The following is a 21,580-nucleotide window of genomic DNA, read 5'->3' on the forward strand; positions in this document are numbered from 1 at the left end:
TGTCACCGGGAGGAGGGAAAGAGTAAGGACGTGAAGGACATTACAGTACATCAACGAAGTGTAGAATACGATATGTTTCACAAGATATGAGTAATTACGAAGGGTGACGAGAAATAGACGAGCTTAGCTGCAACGACAAAGAGAAGCCATGATGATAATGATGACGGCTTCTTTCTTCAGTGACGAAATGGCATACACTGCCGAGGTACAATTGTTCAATATCTATCATTAACTAATACCAATAGGAACTGTTAGAGGTGCAGTTTCCATATATCACTGAGAAATGATTGTGTAATGAGCTTTGCTTTCATCGCTTGTTTGCAGGTACCAATGAAGATATCCGTTATCATCCACAGGGGGGTGAATTTTATTTCAGTTATAACATATTTTGTTTGTGTTGGAGTAACTTTGCTTTATTTAGTATTAGTTACGGTAATCTTAATCACAATTTTAATGTACAATAATTGGTTGAGTGTAAGAGAAGGCCTAATGGCCTAATTACGCCAATAAAATCTATCTATCTATCTATCTATCTATCTATCTATCTATCTATCTATCTATCTATCTATCTATCTATCTATCATTTCTCATAGAAAGCGGGTTAAACATTGATCCACAACTCTGATCGGGATATGATTGTTGCAACAAAAAATATTTAGTAGAATAATTCTCCTATCAAAATGCTTCTTGGAGTGATCTACACTAGTTTTCATAATTCCGAGCGAGCTGGCTACGAGGTTCGATCCACGTAGCTGAGAGCTTGCATTCGGGATACAGTGGATTCGAATCCCACAGTAAGTAGCCATGAAGTTGGTTTTCCGTGTTTTTTTCTCATTTTACACCACCAGACATGTTACGGGGATGTACCTTAAGTAAGGCCACGGTCGCTTTCTTCCCAGATGTAGCCCAGCGTTATCCTATCCTATCGTAGTCGTGATACCTATTTGAGTCGATGCAACGTAAAACAAATAGAGAAACAAGTTTTCATATGATTTTAGACAATTAGATCGAATCATTGGATGGGCTAAATTATAATGTATTTTGATTTTCTTTCAGCGACGCCATCATGGCCAGTATCCATCGAAATAAGGGGGCGATACAGGCTCTCTTGGCAGACTACACCCCAAACCCGGAAAGTGAGGCGGAGCACCGTTATCAACCCAACAGGTACGTAACAATATTGTTTCAGAGATGGTAATATTTATATAATTACATTACTTTGTGATTTACCTTCATTTGTAGGAGTGTATAGTTAGTTGCGAGGATTTTCATTTTGCACGCATTAGTATGCAATTTATTCCCGGTGAACTATTCTTTTAGTAGAAAAACATTGGATTGAATTGGATTGTCTTACAAGTTTTTTTCAATGTCATTCTCTTAATTAACTTTGCAGTCTTAGAGTGTTAAACTCAAATAGTTCATAGGGACATGTTGTACTGAACTTTATATAACTAAATAAATAACTTTTGCGCGACTGTTTCTATTGTGATCGTAATCACATGGCCTTTTATTTTAAAATTCCCATTGGCAGAAATTCAAGCTGTGACTACCTTACTGAGTATCCAGTGACTATATTACTAGGCTATCACGCCCTTTCACGCAACATTGATGCCCTCGGGCTTGCCATCACGAGTGCTACCTCGCAGGATGATCTGCAAGTATTGGAGTGGCGCGTGTTCAGCATGCCGATTTCATTAGACGTGTTCCTTGGTATTCCTGATCAAGTTAACTGTCATAGCAATTACGTTTCAGTCCCTCAAACCAGGACGAGGTAGAAATTGAACTCGAGGTCTCCGGAAGAGACTTGGACCCTGCTCCCACTTCATAGGATTGCTTATATTCCTAGGGGTTATGTCAGTAACTACTTGCTGTCATACCGGTCGTTGACGGGTTACTTTTTCGATAAAAGCAGCTGTAACGCCACCTAGCAGAGATAACTGGAAGCAAAAGACACAGAGCACACCTCAACTATCGACACTATTCAGTCAGTGTAATGTTATTGCTAGGGACTTGGGAGATCCTAGACCATAATTTATTAACACTCTCAACTAATGTGGTGGACTCGGGTAGCGTAAATGATGTGGTACGGATCAACATGACCATCATAATTTTTACTGATTGCTACAGTAGGAGCTACATGACATCATAAGTGATTTTCAACACATCTTTTATTCATAATTATTATAAATCATACTCCAAAAAGAAGACTCACTTATCCCTAAGAAACGCACAAAACACACTGGTTTCTGTGCGATAAAATATGTTGTTTCCTTTAATGTAAGTTTCTGAAGTAACCAAAAATAAAAAGCCTTCTTAGTTAAAAACGTATTGGTCATAAGTGACCTATTGAATTATAATTAACTGATTTTATCAACAGCGAAGCCTATTCTCGCACAATGGTGTTCCATTTTGATCACAGTTTATGCCATGTCTCACAAAGTAGTTTCCAAATTTTGCACCACATTTGTCTTCCTGTTCACTTTTATGGGTAGGTATAGCACAGCTTCCTGTTCCGTATCTTCTGCATCGGACACATCATTTTCAGTACAAATTTTGTTCAATTCTTCAGCTTCCAGAAGACGTAATATGTCGTCGTCCTTTACTGAAATACTTTCCCTGTAATTTCCAATAATGTTCAAGGAAATGAGCATTCATGACAGTTAAAACAAATAATGCACTGTAAAGAAATGATGTTAACCAATTCGGTCACCATGACCTCATTTGATGAAATCACTCTCAACTTCCTGGAATACTTAGGCATACCGAAGAAGTGGCCTGAATATATGATATATCTTTGATTCTGACCTTCCTTCATGCATTCATTAGAAATTTTCTGGTCTTAGCTGGACAAACTATGAAATAGAATATAAGGAAATCAGTCATTGGCTTCTCTAGTAATGGGAGTGGTGACTATTATTTATTGGCATTATATAGCTGTCGATAACTTCAGGAATTTTAAAACTATTTGTGGTTAAACTTGGCTGAAAATATATTTATGTTTGTTCATTCGTTTAGTGATTTCTCAGAAACTTAAAAGAATGCAAGGCATTGAAATTATGCTGTCCTTATTTGAAGACTGTGTCACAAAGGAACAATCTAAACAGAAAGTAACTAGCAACTAATGAACCAAGAGGTACATTGTTATAATTGTATTCATGTAATATCCTAAGTACTTTTCATCCCTTAATGCATATGATATACTGAATCTGATAGAGAATGGACCTTGCCCCTCAGTATATGGGTAACGCGCCTGTATTTCACCCGGAGGCCGCGGGTTCGACCCTGGCAACATCAGGAATTTTTACCTAGATCCACTCAGCCTACGTGAGAACAATTACGGGTCTGATGGTGAGATAGCGGCCCCAACTTAGAAATACAAGAATAACGGACAAAGTGTTCCGTCACGCTGAGCACGCATCTCCATATAGTCAACCAGCGCTGCTTGATAGGACAAAACCCATCGGTGTTGTAGTAGCATAGGGTTTCACTGCTCTTTTGCTCATTAATTGACCATACCAAGAGAGACCGGCTCCATGGCTAAATGGTTAGCGTGCTGGCCTTTGGTCACAGGGGTCCCGGGTTCGATTCCCGGCAGGGTCGGGAATTTTAACCATCATTGGTTAATTTCACTGGCACTGGGGCCATCACGACGCGCAGGTCACCTACGGGTGTCAAATCGAAAGACCTGCACCTGGCGAGCCGAACATGTCCTCGGACACTCCCGGCACTAAAAGCCATACGCCATTTCATTTTACCAAGAGAGAAAAGATATTCTACATATTCGCATCAGAATTCGCGAGTCACTCATAAAACAAGGAAAGAATGCAAGTAGCAACAAAAGAGGATGTCGATCAACAATCAGCCCCTCTTGTGACGAGTCTTCAGCTAGACAAGGTACGGATGTTGCAACTAGGCCTATACGAGAGGCCCGTTTTGATGGAATGAACGACCTGCTCATCCATACCGAGGGAAGATATGCTGGCTTCTGCGAATTTGAGACCTTCCCATGGAAATGACAATGACGGTGTCCATAATGTGAAGTTTTTCTTGGACTGACCAAGTAAATGAACTGTTTCTGAACTTTTCACATTGTGAAATGGGTAGATCATGGTTAATGAAGAGCTGAACTCTTTAATATTATGTATTATAGAACTGATATCTACGATCATTCACCCTGCTTCTAGGAGAAGACTTTGCATGCAATGCAACCATAGAATACTTTTGTCCCCAAATGAGTGAATCGTGTATTTCCAAAAACATGTAAAATAAATTCACGAACATTTGCATGTTTCGTTCTTTCCTCATTACCTAACTAACGTGAAAAACAGATTTTTTTCTGATCAGTAGAAATGAATTGTGATCGAAAGGGTTAGAAGAAAAAAGATCACAAAAATAAAAAAAATCGCAGTTTCGGTGCTAAAGCAAAATCAGGGTATGAATGGAATAAGATACATACTTGATAACCGGGCGAGTTGGCCGTGCGCGTAGAGGCGCGCGGCTGTGAGCTTGCATCCGGGAGATAGTAGGTTCGAATCCCACTATCGGCAGCCCTGAAAATGGTTTTCCGTGGTTTCCCATTTTCACACCAGGCAAATGCTGGGGCTGTACCTTAATGAAGGCCACGGCCGCTTCCTTCCAACTCCTAGGCCTTTCCTATCCTATCGTCGCCATAAGACCTATCTGTGTCGGTGCGACGTAAAGCCCATAGCATACTTGATATGGATCGAGTCAAAATGACCAGCTCCTGTTATAGACAAATAACCATGTGGTACAGTGAACAGTTATCGACTGGCCTGGAGAGAAAGGGAAGGCGTAAGCAACAAGTAAGAAAATGAGACTTTCTGTTGGGAGAAGCATAAAATAAAGAGCGTAAAATTGACACGCTGCGGCGTTCTCAGGGTTAGAGCATTCGAAACCGAGGCTTGACACCCACCTCTTCCATGATTATGTTTACCCTCATTCTTTGAGTGATAATTTCTTCACGATATTATTTTACTCATTCTGATAGTCATTTTTGTTATTTGAGTGATAAGTAAGGACTAATGACCAGGTTTTTTTTTCTGCTGTAAAAATCACAACCGCCACCATCACAAGAAAGTTCTTTACCATAACGACTGAACAATATCTTTTAGTGGACTTGGTAAAACAAACCTAACTGGGTGATTTTCTCCATTATTATAGCTCGTTCGACAGGCGTCAAGTCTGTATGCTCTGACACCATGGTTAGCCGGTTCGAATCCCGTTGGTCAAAATATATTTTCACCACCAGAATGTTGACCGGCAAGGTAGGAGAGGCCTGGATTCATTTCCAAACCTTTCCGCAGTCTTCATATGGACTGAGGGCATATGACGCTGTTCAGGATGATTCGTTCGTCGGACGAGGTCGTTAAACCTGAGCAGACCCCCCTTAGTGATATTCGACTATATTTTTTTTTACAAGTTGCTTTACGTCGCACCGACACAGTTAGGTCTTATGGCGATGATGGGACAGCAAAGGGCTAGGAGTGGGAAGGAAGCGGCCGTGACCTTAATTAAGGTACAGCCTTTGCTTGGTGTGAAAATGGGAAACCACGGAAAACCATTTTCAGGGCTGCCGACAGTGGGGTTCGAACCCACTATCTCCCGAATACTGGATACTGGCCGCACTTTTAAGCGACTGTAGCTATCGAGCTCGGTCGACTATAATTTCATCACATTAATCCTCTGATGAGCTTGACGTCAGAAAGGGCATCCGGTCGTAAAACCTCGCTGCGAAGATTCACTTCACTTCATATCCGACCCCGTAAAGATATAGGACAGCGTTTGGACATACATACATTATGGTTCGTACAGCAAAACTGCTTCGGACATAAACGATTAAAAATAGATTTTCTATTACTGTTGTTACGTACATGTCTTCGATAGAACTAATATTTGCGAAGATAGTTGGAAGTTTGTGAAAATGTAATAATCGCTGATATCTGCGTTATTATTATTATTATTATTATTATTATTATTATTATTATTATTATTATTATTATTATTATTATTATTATTATTATTATTATTATTATTATTATGTCACTGTGTTAATTTCGAATTGTTTTTGTTTACTAATTATCAAGAAGTGTGGACTTTCTCTCACAGATGTCTCTACCCAAAACTATGATCATGCACCCTGGTGCGAAGTGATGGAACTTTTCTTGAAGATATTTTATACTCATAAGCTTTCCTATAACTAAATTTCGTTCTTTCATTTGTAGGTTGGCAATATTAATCTTTCTTTCCGCCTGTTTTGAATTTACCCAGTCAGTAATTTCTGTAATTAATTTCCCTCCAATCACTGGTTTCTTCTTCATTTTTGACTTGTAACTTTTAGCTGACCAATAAACGCATGTGGGTGTGTCTTAATTATTCATGAAAGGTCTCGAATCTTCCACGAGGGTATAAAAGCTGCTGATTTTCTGGTCTCTCGGCCACTTCAACAACATCTAGCTTAGTGTATGGAAGTATAGCAGGGGGCGGGTTGCGCCTCTTCCTTCGAGCAGCAGCTCTTCAGCAAAGATAATGGCCTATTAACATCTTTATTTCTTTCTTGCTCAGCAGTTTAACCCCCGGGGAAGGTTCGAAACATTTTCAAAGTATCCTACCTGTTTAAACATGTAACTTAGTGCCGGCTTATGTAAACATTTTCTTATTACTTTAACTGTAAATAGGGGATAGAGAGTGCTTTACCCTCTCGAGCTCCCCTTCAATTTGGATTTGAGTTGACTACGTTTTCATAACCGATTTTCTTCTCTTCATTAATGTGTTAAATTATTTTCCTCATACGAGTCACCTCCCTAGTATGGGAATAGCCCCTGTGTAATCGGCCTAGTGCCCCTTAGGTTTTAACAAGTTGCATGTAGGAGTGCAAGCAACGCCTCCATTCATATTGGTATTTTGGGCCATTTCATTAACCTATTATTTTTCTTTTAAGGCCCGGTAGGCTGGGTACGAGATACCCCTGTTTAATTCGTGTGAGTTGCGCCTCGATGGCAAGTGATTGTAAAGCTTTGTATTGCCTTTAATAGGCTTGAAAGATTGAGAGCGGGTCAGCTCTTTATGGTGTTGTGGTAAAAGTGCCTCAGAGAGGCTTGAGATGGGAAGGTGGGAGCAAGTGCTCCGTGTTATGAGGGGTTTTCTGCTCTTTGGTAATTTGTGGTTGTGAGCTGAGAGCTCAGAAATTGTTAAACTTTGGGGCTCGTAGCCCAGAATTTGTAAAGACCCCTTAACTTGTGCTTTCGTTTGTAAAGTTACATTGTAGCTGATTTTTCTTTGTTATTTCACCTAGTGAAAATTGTTAAATCTTGTTGTCTATTGAAAATATAACCTTTATTTAAATTTTAAATTCATCTTTCGGACTTGTAGTTAGACCCATTCCAGCCCGCACCTTCTTTCACCTCTGCTGATCCACCAAAACACGGTAACAATTATTATTATTATTATTATTATTATTATTATTATTATTATTATTATTATTATTATTATTATTATTATTATTATTATTATTGTAATCCGTAAGGTACATACAGCATAAAATTTCGGAAGTGATATATTACACAACTTTCATAATGAATAATTTTTCGATACAACTAATAATTTTGGAGAAATTGGACATTTCCTGGTCCTTAATATTGCTACTCCACTATATACTGATCAAATACTGTGTAGGCTAGAGAATTCTTTTGATATCTCTGAACTGAAATGCCGAGTTTCAAGAAATATTATATCAATTCGTTTTAACTTAATGTTGACACAGACAGACAGACAGACAGACAGACAGACAGACAGACAGACAGACAGACAGACAGACAGACAGACAGACAGACAGACAGACAGACAGACAGACAGACAGACAGACAGACAGACAGACAGACAGACAGACAGACAGACAGACAGACAGACACTGGACTGAACCTATTTTCGACTTTTGTTTACCTAATACAAGATAATACGAAGTATGAGGCCAAAATTGGAAGTTTGAAGAAAAAGTTATAATTTTATTATTAATATTTTGAATATTGTCCGCCTCTGTGGTGTAGTGGTTAGCGTGATTAGCTGCCACCCCCGGAGGTCCCGGTTCGATTCCCGGCTCTGCCACGAAATTTGAAAAGTGGTACGAGGGCTGGAACGGGGTCCACTCAACCTCGGGAGGTCAACTGAGTAGAGGTGGGTTCGATTCCCACCTCAGCCATCCTGGAAGTGGTTTTCCGTGGTTTCCCACTTTACCTCCAGGCGAATGCCGGGATGGTACCTAACTTAAGGCCACGGCCGCTTCCTTCCCTCTTCCTTGTCTATCCCTTCCAATCTTCCCATCCCCCTACAAGGCCCCTGTTCACCATAGCAGGTGAGGCCGCCTGGGCGAGGTACTGGTCGTACTCCCAGTTGTATCCCCCGACCAAGAGTCTGAAGCTCCAGGACACTGCCCTTGAGGCGGTAGAGGTGGGATCCCTCGCTGAGTCCGAGGGAAAAGCCGAACCTGGAGGGTAAACAGATGAAGAAGAAGAAGGTATTTTGAATATTGCAATAGATGGAACCCTATTTTAAAAGAGTATTTATAAGGATCATAGTTTAAATCAGCTAAGTATTTATTCACTCATAAATTAGGAAACTAAATTACTGAAGATGTGGGGTGAATTAATTTTAGGAACTGTTTGTAGCTGCAGGATTTTTTGAATAGATGGTAAAATGGTTTTGAGAGTTCCACATTAGAATTGTTCACATGACACTCAAGAATGAATCCTATCCTTCCAAACATGACACAATCAAACATCAAAGGTCCATTGCTTGAGAAGATCCACAAAAGCACAGATCTTGCTAAGAACTAGATCGTGGGATAACACAAACTCATTTCCACAGACTTACCATATTAGTCAGATAAGTCGACGGAATTTATTGGGCTCTGTTCTTTTCTTGACAATAAGCATGCTAGACATTCTTATCATTACTGTTATTTTCATTTGTCCCTAATACAACAGTTCTCTGAACATCAGCTCTTGTTTCAGTTCACCCACTTGCAGAATAGTGCAGTCCGTTGTGGCTAATTTGGGTGCTCGCAGAAATGGATGACATCCATTTGAATGATTCAATAAGAACAATAATAGAACCGTGCAAGTGTCTGCGCGGTTTGGTCTGTCAGCATGCTTGCATTCGGGAGATAGTGGGTTCGAACCCAATGTCGGCAGCCCTGAAGATGGTTTTCCATAGTTTCCCATTTTTACACTAGGCAAACGCTGGGGATAGACCTCAATTAAGCCTACAGTCGCTTCCCTCCCACTCCTAGCACTTTCCTATCCCATCTTCGCCATAAGACCTATATGTGTCGGCGAGACATAAAACAAATTGAAAACAAACAATAATAGGAGCTATCAAAATCTAGCCCTCATTTCACAAGACAAATACCAGAAGGAATATTCAAAATTCTGCGAAAATCAACAGATGCCTAGCATTAGAACTACAACTATGGTGCTCAGTTTAAAACGAATTAATCTTCATGTGAAGAAGAGGCTCCCTCAAATCCTACTCGAGCTAATCACATATCCTTCCGTCAGACATTCTACTTTCAACTTGTTAAGGAAGATCTGGTCGTCGCGGGACCGAATTACAACAAAACGATTGCAAGGTTATGCTTCATAAATGACGGAAAATTCGAGAGCCCTTCTGAGATTGTGAGAACATAGCCTAAACAGTGTATCATACAAACACGAAAAGGGTTCAGTTGAAGCTTCCAAAACATAACATTTTGCCACCGAAGTTGCTGTCGACTGGATGAGTGTTAGATATCTAAAACATTTTAGTCCATCGAGTCATTCACAGAGTGTGTTTCAGACACTTGTAAGTGCTAATTTCTATTTTATTAAAAAGTGTTAAGTATAAATACTGGAAGTGTTTTTATTTTAATGTATTTTTGCCGTACGAAATAATCATTTGTATGATATTTGTTTTAGCAGTTAGAATTGTTCTTGTACTGGTCGTCGTTAGTGACATTTACTTTTGTTTAGTTTCTTGGTTTAATATAGTGTATTTCTCTTCTGAATCAGTTGTTGGCGAAATGCTACAACGTACATTGAAATGCTCATAAATACAACATATATGCCTGTTATGATTCGTATTTATTCTTAGATACATTCTCTTTCCTACAGGCGACAAGATGTTGTAGGAACAGACTCGGGCGCCCTCTGTCCCTCCATGGTGAAGTACGCTCGACCTAAAAGGGCGAGAGCTACCAGTGGTCAGTGGAAATTTGTGGTGAACGTCGGGGATTATACACAGACTCTACGCCTGGAAATGTGCACGTGAGTATCGAATCTCCCTCAGTGATATAGCTAGAGACTGATCAGTACACAAACAGCGAACCACAGCGTCTGCGGCAGATATATTTTCACAAACCCCTATATGGATGTTAACTCTCCCATGAGAATTTTAACTGTACCCACAGGAACGTACATACAACTTACTCACACAAACAGCTGCACGCTGGCATATTATTGTCCTATTATTCCAAATTGATTTCAGTGAGTTATAAAATCCCTTGAAATATTCGTTAGATATATATAAAATAACGAATACCGATGATTGTCTAAGTAACTGACAAGAAAGTAAACTCTAAAATACAAGGTTTTGCCATATATTAAATAAATAATATCAGTGTAACTTCTAGCTGGCCAACTGTAATTGCTTTTTGAGAACTAAGTAGTATTTACTTCTAAAATCAATTATTAATTAAGATATTTTGAACTTACTCTTTAGGATACAAAAAGTAAAATGCTGAATAATCAGACTTTTACATGCAAACAACAAACATTTCCTCCATAATAAATATGCGTTACCCTAGTCTAAAATTAGATGTCATCATCATTCAGTTGAAATTCACAAAATGAACCTGCGAAACAGTACTTCCGTAGTGTAATTGTTACTGATTTCTTAACACTTTTATCTCTCTACGTCAGTCTATCGATATATGGATCGTGAAATGCTTTAAAAACATTTTACATTAAATTATCAATGGCTGGACTTTCTCAGTGTCACAGTCGGTAAATCATTGTCCCTCTGTTCCCAGGATAGCTAGTTCAATCCTAGTTGAAGTCGATGTTACGTAATGTTATTTACAAAAGTCTGTCACTCTAACGTCACTATTGCTATTGTCAATTACTGAGATCGCTGGCGATAAATTTTATCAAATTGGTTGTGGCACGTCATTTTTGTTCTCAACTGTCGAGCTTCAACAATTGCATCCTACAGTATAAATGACACAAGAGAATCACGGAACTATACCAGCCTTCCTTTACACTATAACTAGCCTAGATTTTATTTGACAGGATTAATTTCAGGGAACAGCTTGTCTCAGTTTCCTACCCCTAGAATATGGAAACAGAAAATATGAATTTTATCACTAATGATAATCTTGTTAGTTTATGCTCCACTAGGTTTTCGGAGGAATTAAAATTGTCACATTTTCTACAATGTTTCTTGTTCACATACAAAATCTATTATGCTTTGTTACAGAAAGCCACACGATTCGTGTTCCTTTATCTCTGAGAACTTCCGGTCTACGTGTACACAGATTTTCAATTACCACCGCCTTCTAACTTGGGATGAGTCACGTGGCTTACATATGGACATATTTAAGGTATGCATTTTTGACATATATTGTATAATGATTGCAAAACATTTATTCCCGGTCTGAGAAGAGAAGTATGTATGGAAATTAAATATTCCCCACAAGATTTAAATTTAATAGTTCATATAATTTTATGCTGATATTATATTTAAACATAAAGTGTATAGTTAAAAAAATCTATCAGCCATTATTTCAGAACAGTATCTTCATCAGTATAAAACTTCTAAAGTATGTCTTACCAGAGGTTTTGATAAATATTCATCTCACAAAGCAATACCCCTGTCTTTTACGTTTTAATAGTTTGAACAAAGTATACCCCTCGCTCCAGCGTATATATGTATGTATGTATGTATGTATGTATGTAATGTATGTAGGCCTATGTATGTATGTATGTATGTATGTATGTATGTATGTATGCATGTATGTATGTATGTATGTATCTAAGTAATCTTAATGCGATTACGAGTTAAATGTTCACAGAAGAACCTCCTTCCCCCAATGCATTTTATTTAATATTAATTTATGAGAGTAAGATAATATTGTTTATTATTATTATTATAAGCTCTGAAACCAGATAACATATTTTGTAGAAGATGATAGAAAACAGATCTCACTGCCAGTAAAACGTTTAAGTGGGACACAGGTTTTATATTAGTTCTCAGTTCATCTCATCATTTATAGTCACTCAAAACCACGTTCCTTCTTTAGGGTACTTACACTTAAGAGTAATGTTAAATGTTCTGCTGATACTTCAATAAAATAAAAGACCTGCACAACGTGTACTAAAAAGCAAAGTTAGTTTTAGGAAAATATTGATATCGTGATCATAGCTACGGGAACTCTAGTTTTACGTGGAATCCGAACTCATGTACGTAATTTTCATTTCTAAAATTCCACGTCCATTGGCCGGGATTAACACCGCGGCCACATTGATGAGAAGCCAGTGACTATGCCACTAGGCCTCCGATAGAGTAGATAAGTGTGCATATTAAGAATGACCTTGCAACTTGATTATTGCTCAGTTAATTACTAACTCTTGTAGATCTCGGGTGTGTGTCCACTCGTGTATCTTGGTGGGTACATAAGAAAGAAAACTAAAGGTGAAATCGAATTTATAAGAAACTGAGTGATTCAAACTTTAAAATTAAATGTATTAATGTTAACAATTAACGGTCGTGGGAAAACAAGGAAAATGAAGATATATAATCATCCAATGAGGAAGAAAAAATTCAACATATTTTGCAGTGACATTATTGTTTAGGTAAGATGGTTCGCTTGCAAACCTGTTGCTTTTCACTATACTCCCCTGTATAGACTAAATTAGGAAAGTAGAGGCACGGTAGCTTCGTTTCGTTCATATCTTTATACACAGCAAATCCAGTGATATTTGCGAAATAGAGTAGTGACGTCTCCTCTTGTTTGCACCGCATGGACAACTGTGTATAATACGTAGGCTATGCTACATTTCATGGTTACAATACCATACATATGGAGAGATATAAAGGTGAAACGGGACACTTAATAGGACAATACAGTAACAGGTCAATGTGGGAAGATGAAGCAATAGAAAGAGGAGACAGGGATAACTTTCACATCTTCATAAACTGCCGCTTCTTGTCGGCCGTAGTTTTACTACATCCTTCTCTTCTCAGCCCCCGACGAGATCATTTCTGCTTCATCAGAAGGACGGGTTTCAACACTCCTCTTCAGTCTTGATGTGGGAAGTGCAGAAATAGAGGGAAGCCAGATAAGGGAAGAAACGTGATGAAAATAAATACAGGTAGTAAAAGATTAGGAACGTGGCATAAACATAACGGGAGAAAATAATCCAAACGGAATAATATAAGTATTAGATAGGAACGAACAAGTGTGAAATAAGGTTATATATAGAGGGATAGTAACATGAAATGTAACACATAATAGGACGACCACGGTGACCTAATGACACAATTTCCGCCCTCATGATGAAGCTGGAGAAGCAGGAACAGGCTCAATGGGGCTGAAAGGAGATGGGTATAAAAGAACTAGTATTGAAGAGAGTCTATTCTGTTTGAAGACGGGAGTGTATAAAGATGTGGAGACTGCTCATGTCATTTTGCGTTTCAATGCTCGTCTTTGTCGCTCTTGTTATTTTTCCCATATCCCCTCACTAAAGTGTCATTGTGTTCCTTTACATGTTCCTATCACCATATACAGGATGAGTACCTAACATTTCCACAGGCAATATTTCTTAAACAACAAGGAACTTCGAAAAACTACTTTCACAGACAGAACTTTACGAGAGGGGCTCAAGAAATTAGAGGATACCATTAATTTAAAATGTAAGGAAGTATAATTTTCAACATATACTTCAGTATTTGTAAATAAAAACCTGTTATCTCTAGCATATTGAAAGCAGGAACAAAGATTATAATTTCGTTTGCTACATTCTAATACGTTAATTCAATCCCGAGTAATTGTAATGTGAAGCTGACGTTTGAGATACATGAAATGGAGTTCAGACTATGGTGCCAAACCATATGCTGTAATACCAAACCGCTACGCATTCCTCATGAAGGGTAGACATACAAACACTAGTTAAAACATAATATTTAAAAATACTACTACTGATATCATCTTACTAAATCCCTTTCGTTTTAAATACCTGCTAATATCATTAACTACATTAATATTAATTTCACAGTTCTTATCTATGTTTGTGAGTGTTACTATTCCTGTGTTTCTTTCTGTGTACCACTTCACACATTTTCTTTTCGATAACTTCGCATTACATAAAATCCGTTCATTCAGCTGCGGTAGGTGCCTAAGGATGCATTTATATGCATAAAGATTTGAACAGTCTCTTGATACGGAATGAATAGGTAAGAATGCTCTACTCAGTATATCACAAATGAAATGGCGTATGGCTTTTATTGCCGGGAGTGTCCGAAGACATGTTCGGCTTGCCAGGTGCAGATCTTTTGATTTGACTCCCGTAGGCGACCTGAGCGTCTTGATGAGGATGAAATGATGATGAAGACAACACACACACACACACCCAGCCCCCGCGTCAGCGAAATTAGCCACCGATGGTTAAAATTCGCGACTCTGCCGGGAATCGAACCCGGGACCCCTGTGACCAAAGGCCAGCACGCTAACCATTTAGCCATGGAGCCGGACAGTATATTAGAATTCTGCATGCAACAAGATGTCACTTGAATGAGGAGGCTTAAGGAAATATTTAGTTTTATACCTTTCTGAGGCTCTTGAAATATAAAGACAGCTTCTAGTCCGATATTAAAGATGGTTGACGTTCACGTTGTAATATGAAAGAGAAACGATTTCAAATTACAACAAATTGTGATACACTTTTTAAAATTAACACTAACAAGTTCCTCGTCTATAAAACAGAGATGAATAACAAAAATTTCTTGGCTTTTCTGAAGATTGCAAACAGATTCATGGTTTATACTAATCTTCACCTGAACATCTAAACAGAATTATGTTAAATTTCTGACAGACTCACACATAGCAGATCTACTTATTCTGAAAAAAAAAAAAAAACCTATTGATAAATATTTTTTAAAAATGTTTCCTTGGTCGGGTAACGCCAGTGACTGGAGACACATGAAGAGTGTTAAGCCTACCAAAAGATGAACAAGTGGCTGAAGAGCTTTACAAGTGGAACTCCTCTCTATGAATGCAAAACTTGAATGGTACTCACAATTAAAACTCGACTTTCGAAAACAGTTGCTAGAAAGACGTACTAGCGAATGTATTAGTAAACATAAATAATTTTCCGAGCTCGATAGCTGCAGTCTCTTAAGTGCGGCCAGTATCCAGTATTCGGGAGATAGTAGGTTCGAATCCCACTGTCGGCAGCCCTGAAGATGGTTTTCCGTGGTTTCCCATTTTCATACAAGGTAAATGCTGGGGCTGTACCTTAATTCAGGCCACGGCCGCTTCCTTCCCACTCCTAGCCCTTCCCTGTCCCATCGTCGCCATAAGACCTATCTGTGTTGGTGCGACGTAAAGCTACTAGCATAAAGAATTTTCACTTACACATAATTTAAAATTTCAAAATATCTTATCGTTCACTTGTATTATATAACAGGAAATCTGCACGTTTAAGAAAATATTTCCTTCCTAGGTGATGCTAAGGAAGTTTTGCACTCACTGACTGTATAACTCAATTCTGTTAGTGCTCACTATAGTTAACTCCTGTGTGCGAAATGTTAGTGAGAACAGAAGGACGAAATTTAACTCCAAGTCACCCAGGCGGCATTAAATCAGAAGTCTTGCATTTCTGTGGCTGAGACCGTACGATATCGCCATAGGCCTATGTTTATACTCTTCATTGTATTATAGCATAGTATTTCTTTGTTTAGTTATTGTTCGCAACAGTATTTTTTCACCCCGCTTACAGTATGTCGTTGTTATTGTATTTCTTAGGCTTTGGTGCCAAATTATATACTGTAATACCAAATATTATATTAATATTAACACTAATAATATTTTATATAGCCTCCGTGGCTCAGACGGCATCACGTCGGCCTCTCACCGCTGGATACCGAAGTTCAAATCCCGGTCACTCCATGTGAGATTTGAGCTGGACAAAGCGGAGGCGGGACAGGTTTTTCTCCGGGTACTCCGGTTTTCCTTGTCATCTTTCATTCCAGCAACACTCTCCATTATCATTTCATAACACAGGCCTATATCAGTCATTAATAAATCACATTGGGAGTGGCGACCCCATCGCACTAACAGCCTTTTATATCTGCTTCATGCATTACATCCCTGACCTAGTCAATGACTGGAAAACAGGTGGTAGGTTTTCATTCATTTTCAATATTCTATATAAGCTACTAATATATTATATTGTAATAACAAACAGTGATGATGAATACATTTTACATTGTAATGTACACTCAAATGCACAAAATTTGGCCGCTAGCTAAAATGGCAGTATCCGTCACATTAGTGTCCTACCAATCAGGGTAAACCTATAAAGGACTGGCCATGAAACGGAAACATACACACTATTTGGCTTGTAGACATCACTGAAATCCGATTTCTAAATCGACGAATTGTTTGTAGAAGATAAAGGAGCAGCTATCTTTCCGATAAACCCATTAATAATATTCTTCATGGCTAAGTGGTAGTTATGCGACCTTCTCCGACAGAGGATTGTAATAGCTTGCACCATGTATTGCACCCGCCCACCTCCTGAGTCCCAGACTAGCATTTATCTCAGGGGTGATCAGTTCGAAAACGATAAAAAGAAATTAATAAAGAAAATCACAAAAAATATATATCGGCGCATCAAATGAACACAGGGATGAACGGGGCATGAAAATTTAAGGTTACGGGGAACGACTCATTCATGGATACAAATTTTTGACTCCACAATAGGACTGGGAAGTGACAACTTAAATTCCATGGGCATACTGGACTAACTACAATGAAAAGATATGGAAGCTGTTTCCTATTGAAATTGCAATGAGGAGCAATTTATTCACTTATTTTGCATACTACACATGATGACAAATTTACATTGGGACACTTTAATCCTGAAAAATAAATGACATAATACTTGGATTTTTCCTCACTACTCTGGTAGTGTAAAACATCTGGTGAATTCGCCCCAATTGGTTACTGGGGATCGAATTCACATCCGTATGATTGGACGTTTCACCGCTGGAGATCTTCTTTCGGGGACGAAGGCACGATAGTAACTTTTTACTGTCGTCTCCTCGTTCCGTTTGGACATGAGACACTTCCGGTATGTACATTCTGGTGAGCCGGACACCCACCGTAGAAAATGTTATCGCCTCGAAAAAACGGGAATTTATAATACGGACAAACTCTAGCCTATTATTTCCAGATTCACAAACACACCAGGTAGAGTTCATTAACTCAAAAGCTACTTTAATATTTACACTTGTCAATACGACAAGACGTACGGAAAGGTTCATTACTATGCTCTGACCATGAAAACATGTGCCGTCCGTGGGTTATTTACGTATCTACTGCTAACAATCTCCCCGTGAAAACCCAACATCTGGTTCAGAGCAGTTCGACACAGGATGACTGTCCCTAGCATATCCTCCTATTATTATTAGATAATATCATTACCATTCTTTATCTGATCATTATCATATTCTTTGACTACCATCAATTAATTTATTATTATCATTAATTTCAATTATAATCCTGTATTTGATTATTATCATTTGTCATCCGGGATGATTATATGCCAACCCTTGCCGACGTTTCAAACGAAGGGTCGTTCTTCCTCCTAATTTATCCGCACAATATAATGATCAGCTTCCTCATAAATATTTTTATTTTTATTATTATTATTATTATTATTATTATTATTATTATTATTATGATATTCGTAACAATGAATCATCGCCCATTAAATATCTTAATTTCCTTTCATCATAATTATTATTCTCAAATTACTATTGCAAGTTCTTTATCTTCTGCTCCTTCAACTTTTCATTATTATTATTATTATTATTATTATTATTATTATTAGTATTATTATTATTAATAGTGGAAATCGTGATTATCGTAACCCGTAATCATCCTTGCTATAATACTTCAACTTCTCGCTCTTATTATTATCATCAAAAAAAATTAAGAATAAAAAAAGTAGCTTCATTGGTTATTCTTCTTCTCCTTCTTCAAATATTTTATTTATTATTATTATTAGTTAAAAATCTCAAATCTTTCATTTCATCTCCCAACATCATTATTATGTCCAAAATATAAAAAAAGTAAATTCTTCAAAAACAAAAAAAAAGTAGCTTAGTTTTTATTTATTATTATTATTAATTAAAAAAATTAATTTCGCCTGTTACACGGTAGTCCACTCTTAATATGTTTAACGCATAACCCCTTTTACGATTCCGATTTATCTTGGCACTAAGCACTTGATTTAAGACAAGATTCACTTGGAGTATGATTATTGTTATTATTATTATTAAAAATGGAAAGATGATATTTTAATATCCACTCTTTAGAATTTAGTCACATATGTTAAATCCCGTTATGAACCACTAAGATCTGCTTTATATCGGTCGGGACAACACGGTATTCGGGACCGTACCTTCAACTTCGTACTGCCGTTAATTTTATATGGGGACACCTGTCCTCCCAAGACACATCTCACAACCTATGGCACATCGCGGCTGGGCAAATACCTCCAATGCCGGCGATTGCTAAACTATTCCTTCAAATTTGAAGTCCATTTCCTTTCATCGGAACTCTTCAAACATTTAATTCATAAAATAATCCTCGGTGCGTGGATTCTACCACTAATAACACCGGCATATGCATTTATATCATCTTAGGCCTTGAGATTCATCTATTTCATCATTACAAACAATACGGCTCAATTTATTTCACGCCGGATATTCGTCCCTCATGACTTCCAACTCTAAATATGGGCTCAAATCATTCTGGGCTTTTAACATATCGTGATCATTCTAATTCACGTGCCTATATCGCTTTTAAACACAATTTTAATGGTTAAATTAAAGTCCAAAAACGTAAAATCAAAAATTTACGTAAAATCAAATGACTACGCGAATGAAAGTCTTTAACGCTACATGTCATCTCCACTTTGATTATTATATTTGCACTGGCTAACTCGCGAAGCACCGTCATTATTATTATTATACTTTAACTTGCACACGCCCAAATATTATTATTATTATTTTACTTTCCTTTGTCGACTCACAAACATGATTATTATTAGTATTTTAATGACCTTCCGTACGCAACACAAATCTTCCATACTCTGGCTCTTTCATAATCTGGCTGTCTAATAGAAATTATTCCTAATTAAAATACAAATGATCACCGCAGTGAATGAAATTCAAATAAATGGGTTAGCACAAAAAAAAGAATTTAACTCTTGAAATGAACTTAATTCAAAGTATTACAAACAGCATGCATTAATTGAAAGAAATATATCCCATATTTACATTATATACAACAAACAAATACTCAAATTAATTAATCTAACCCATTATTACGTTAATATAAATTAATTCGTCCGTCTAACAAAAAAAAAATCATGGACTCGGGAAGCGGACCATGTTAAGTAACCATAATTAATTTACACTGAACCCCGTTTAGTCGCGATAACATTCCCCAATATCAAAATTGTGTACTCATTCCTATGTAGAATTCCATTGTCTCGTAGCGGAGGAGATATAGGCCTTACGGCCCCATGGTGATCTACTCGTCCATCATGCCGCACAATACAAATTTAACACCATAAAACACTTCTGGGTGACTACCCATGATTAATACCTTATTACACTATTTTACACAGGAATACTAATAACAAAAAAAACACTTATAGGTGCTCCTAGACCCCTGACACTCGCACAATATAATCTTCATATACGCCCGAAACACACGTCGTGGCACATTACGACGAAATGTCGTTCATTTGAACCGGCGCGTATCGCGTCTTCAATCGGCACTTCCTGGTTTATTTCTAAGCCGTCTTGATAATCGCCTAGCTCCTATGGTTCCCTGCTCGGATAGTTATTCACCGTCTATCTTGAGGTGTTTACTTCAGGCTCCGCACACTGCCTTCCAAAGGTACTATCGGCGTTCCGTTAGTTATTTATTATTTAATCACATGACATTGATTAAATTCAACATACAGTTGTACTGATTAGTTACACTCGGTACTATGGATAATTTCACTGTTCGTATTCATTCTCCTAATAATTCACGCACTTTCAGCTTTAACTGACTTCGAATGCGTCCCGAGGTACTGACTTACAGAGTCAACGTGTCAGAGTCTCAACTACTCCATTACGACTGACACGACTGGTGACCGATAACGACTGGTGACTGGTAAGAACTGAGTGATGTGAGGTCCGCTACTGGACTTTTATGGACGATATCGTTTCCCGCCGGGGTCATCCGCGGTCAGTTCCTGGAGAGGGGGGTTGGTTATCCTAAATCGGCATATGCAGGTGGATTTGGATCTCTTGCTTTATCCTACTTAATACACTGGCGATACACATTCATGTGTCGTATTCTGAACTCCTATCGTTCGGTGATCATGGAAATATCACTTAATTTCTGTCCTCCACCTTTCGCGCGCTAACTCGGCGTCCCTGATGGCGTGCTCATCTCGACCAATGGCGAGATAGCGTGGGTCATTTCCACGAATTCATTACTTTAATTTATTACGATTACAATTATTCAACATGGGAACGATATCACAAAAATCCCCTCTATTCAATTATGTGGTTGGAATAATTTAATTATTGTTATCGGAGAAGCTAACTGGAGTTCACTCTGAGTTTTTCTTATGTTGGTTTATCTGCGGGCCTGTGATATATTTTCTCATTGGTCAACACCGCTTCGGTTAGTTTGAAATCTCTTCCTTGTAACGTTGACAACACCAAATGCCTCGGGCGTGGAAAAACTGGCACGTCACATTCTCGGTATTGGTGATACATCTACTCGCCCTTGGTCCGAAATATATACTCTTTCACTTCCTCGAAGTCATTATTCTGTTGTTGTGAGCTCTAGATTTAATCCTCTTATCTTTTGACCAGGAAACCTTTTCCCCTTAATGACAAGCTTACTGTGGCGTCTGACAGTCGCGATATGTCTAGGTTATGTTGAAACTCTACCGTCCACACAAAACTGACACTGTATTTCATTTAATATTTCTATATATCTGTATTTCTCATATCAAAATCAAATCATGAAACTAGGGCCTATCTCATCAGGGTACATTTTCCTGTTGCTCGGTAAAAAAAAATCTTGTGATAATCATGAGATTCTTTTATATATCCGCATCATACTTTCATCATGATTTGATTACTGCTTTCGTTCCTTTTCGATGGTGACTGATCTCGTCCCGCAGATTGTGGTTATTGAGTCTCAATTCTTCATTCTCTCGTTGAATCATGT

General features: G+C 38.0%; 1 protein-coding gene across 1 annotated transcript in view; it reads left to right on the forward strand.

Moving 5' to 3' along the window:
* NT1 (Neurotrophin 1) overlaps positions 1–21,580 on the forward strand; it is an 86,177-nt gene that overhangs the window by 43,839 nt on the left and 20,758 nt on the right. The window contains exons 5-7 of the mRNA XM_068226826.1: positions 1,057–1,167; positions 10,164–10,316; positions 11,527–11,650. Coding sequence (XP_068082927.1) covers positions 1,057–1,167; positions 10,164–10,316; positions 11,527–11,650 — 388 coding nt within the window. The remainder of the gene's footprint in view (positions 1–1,056; positions 1,168–10,163; positions 10,317–11,526; positions 11,651–21,580) is intronic.

This window comes from Anabrus simplex, chromosome 1 (genome assembly GCF_040414725.1).
Source record: "Anabrus simplex isolate iqAnaSimp1 chromosome 1, ASM4041472v1, whole genome shotgun sequence".
Lineage (NCBI taxonomy): Eukaryota > Metazoa > Arthropoda > Insecta > Orthoptera > Tettigoniidae > Anabrus > Anabrus simplex.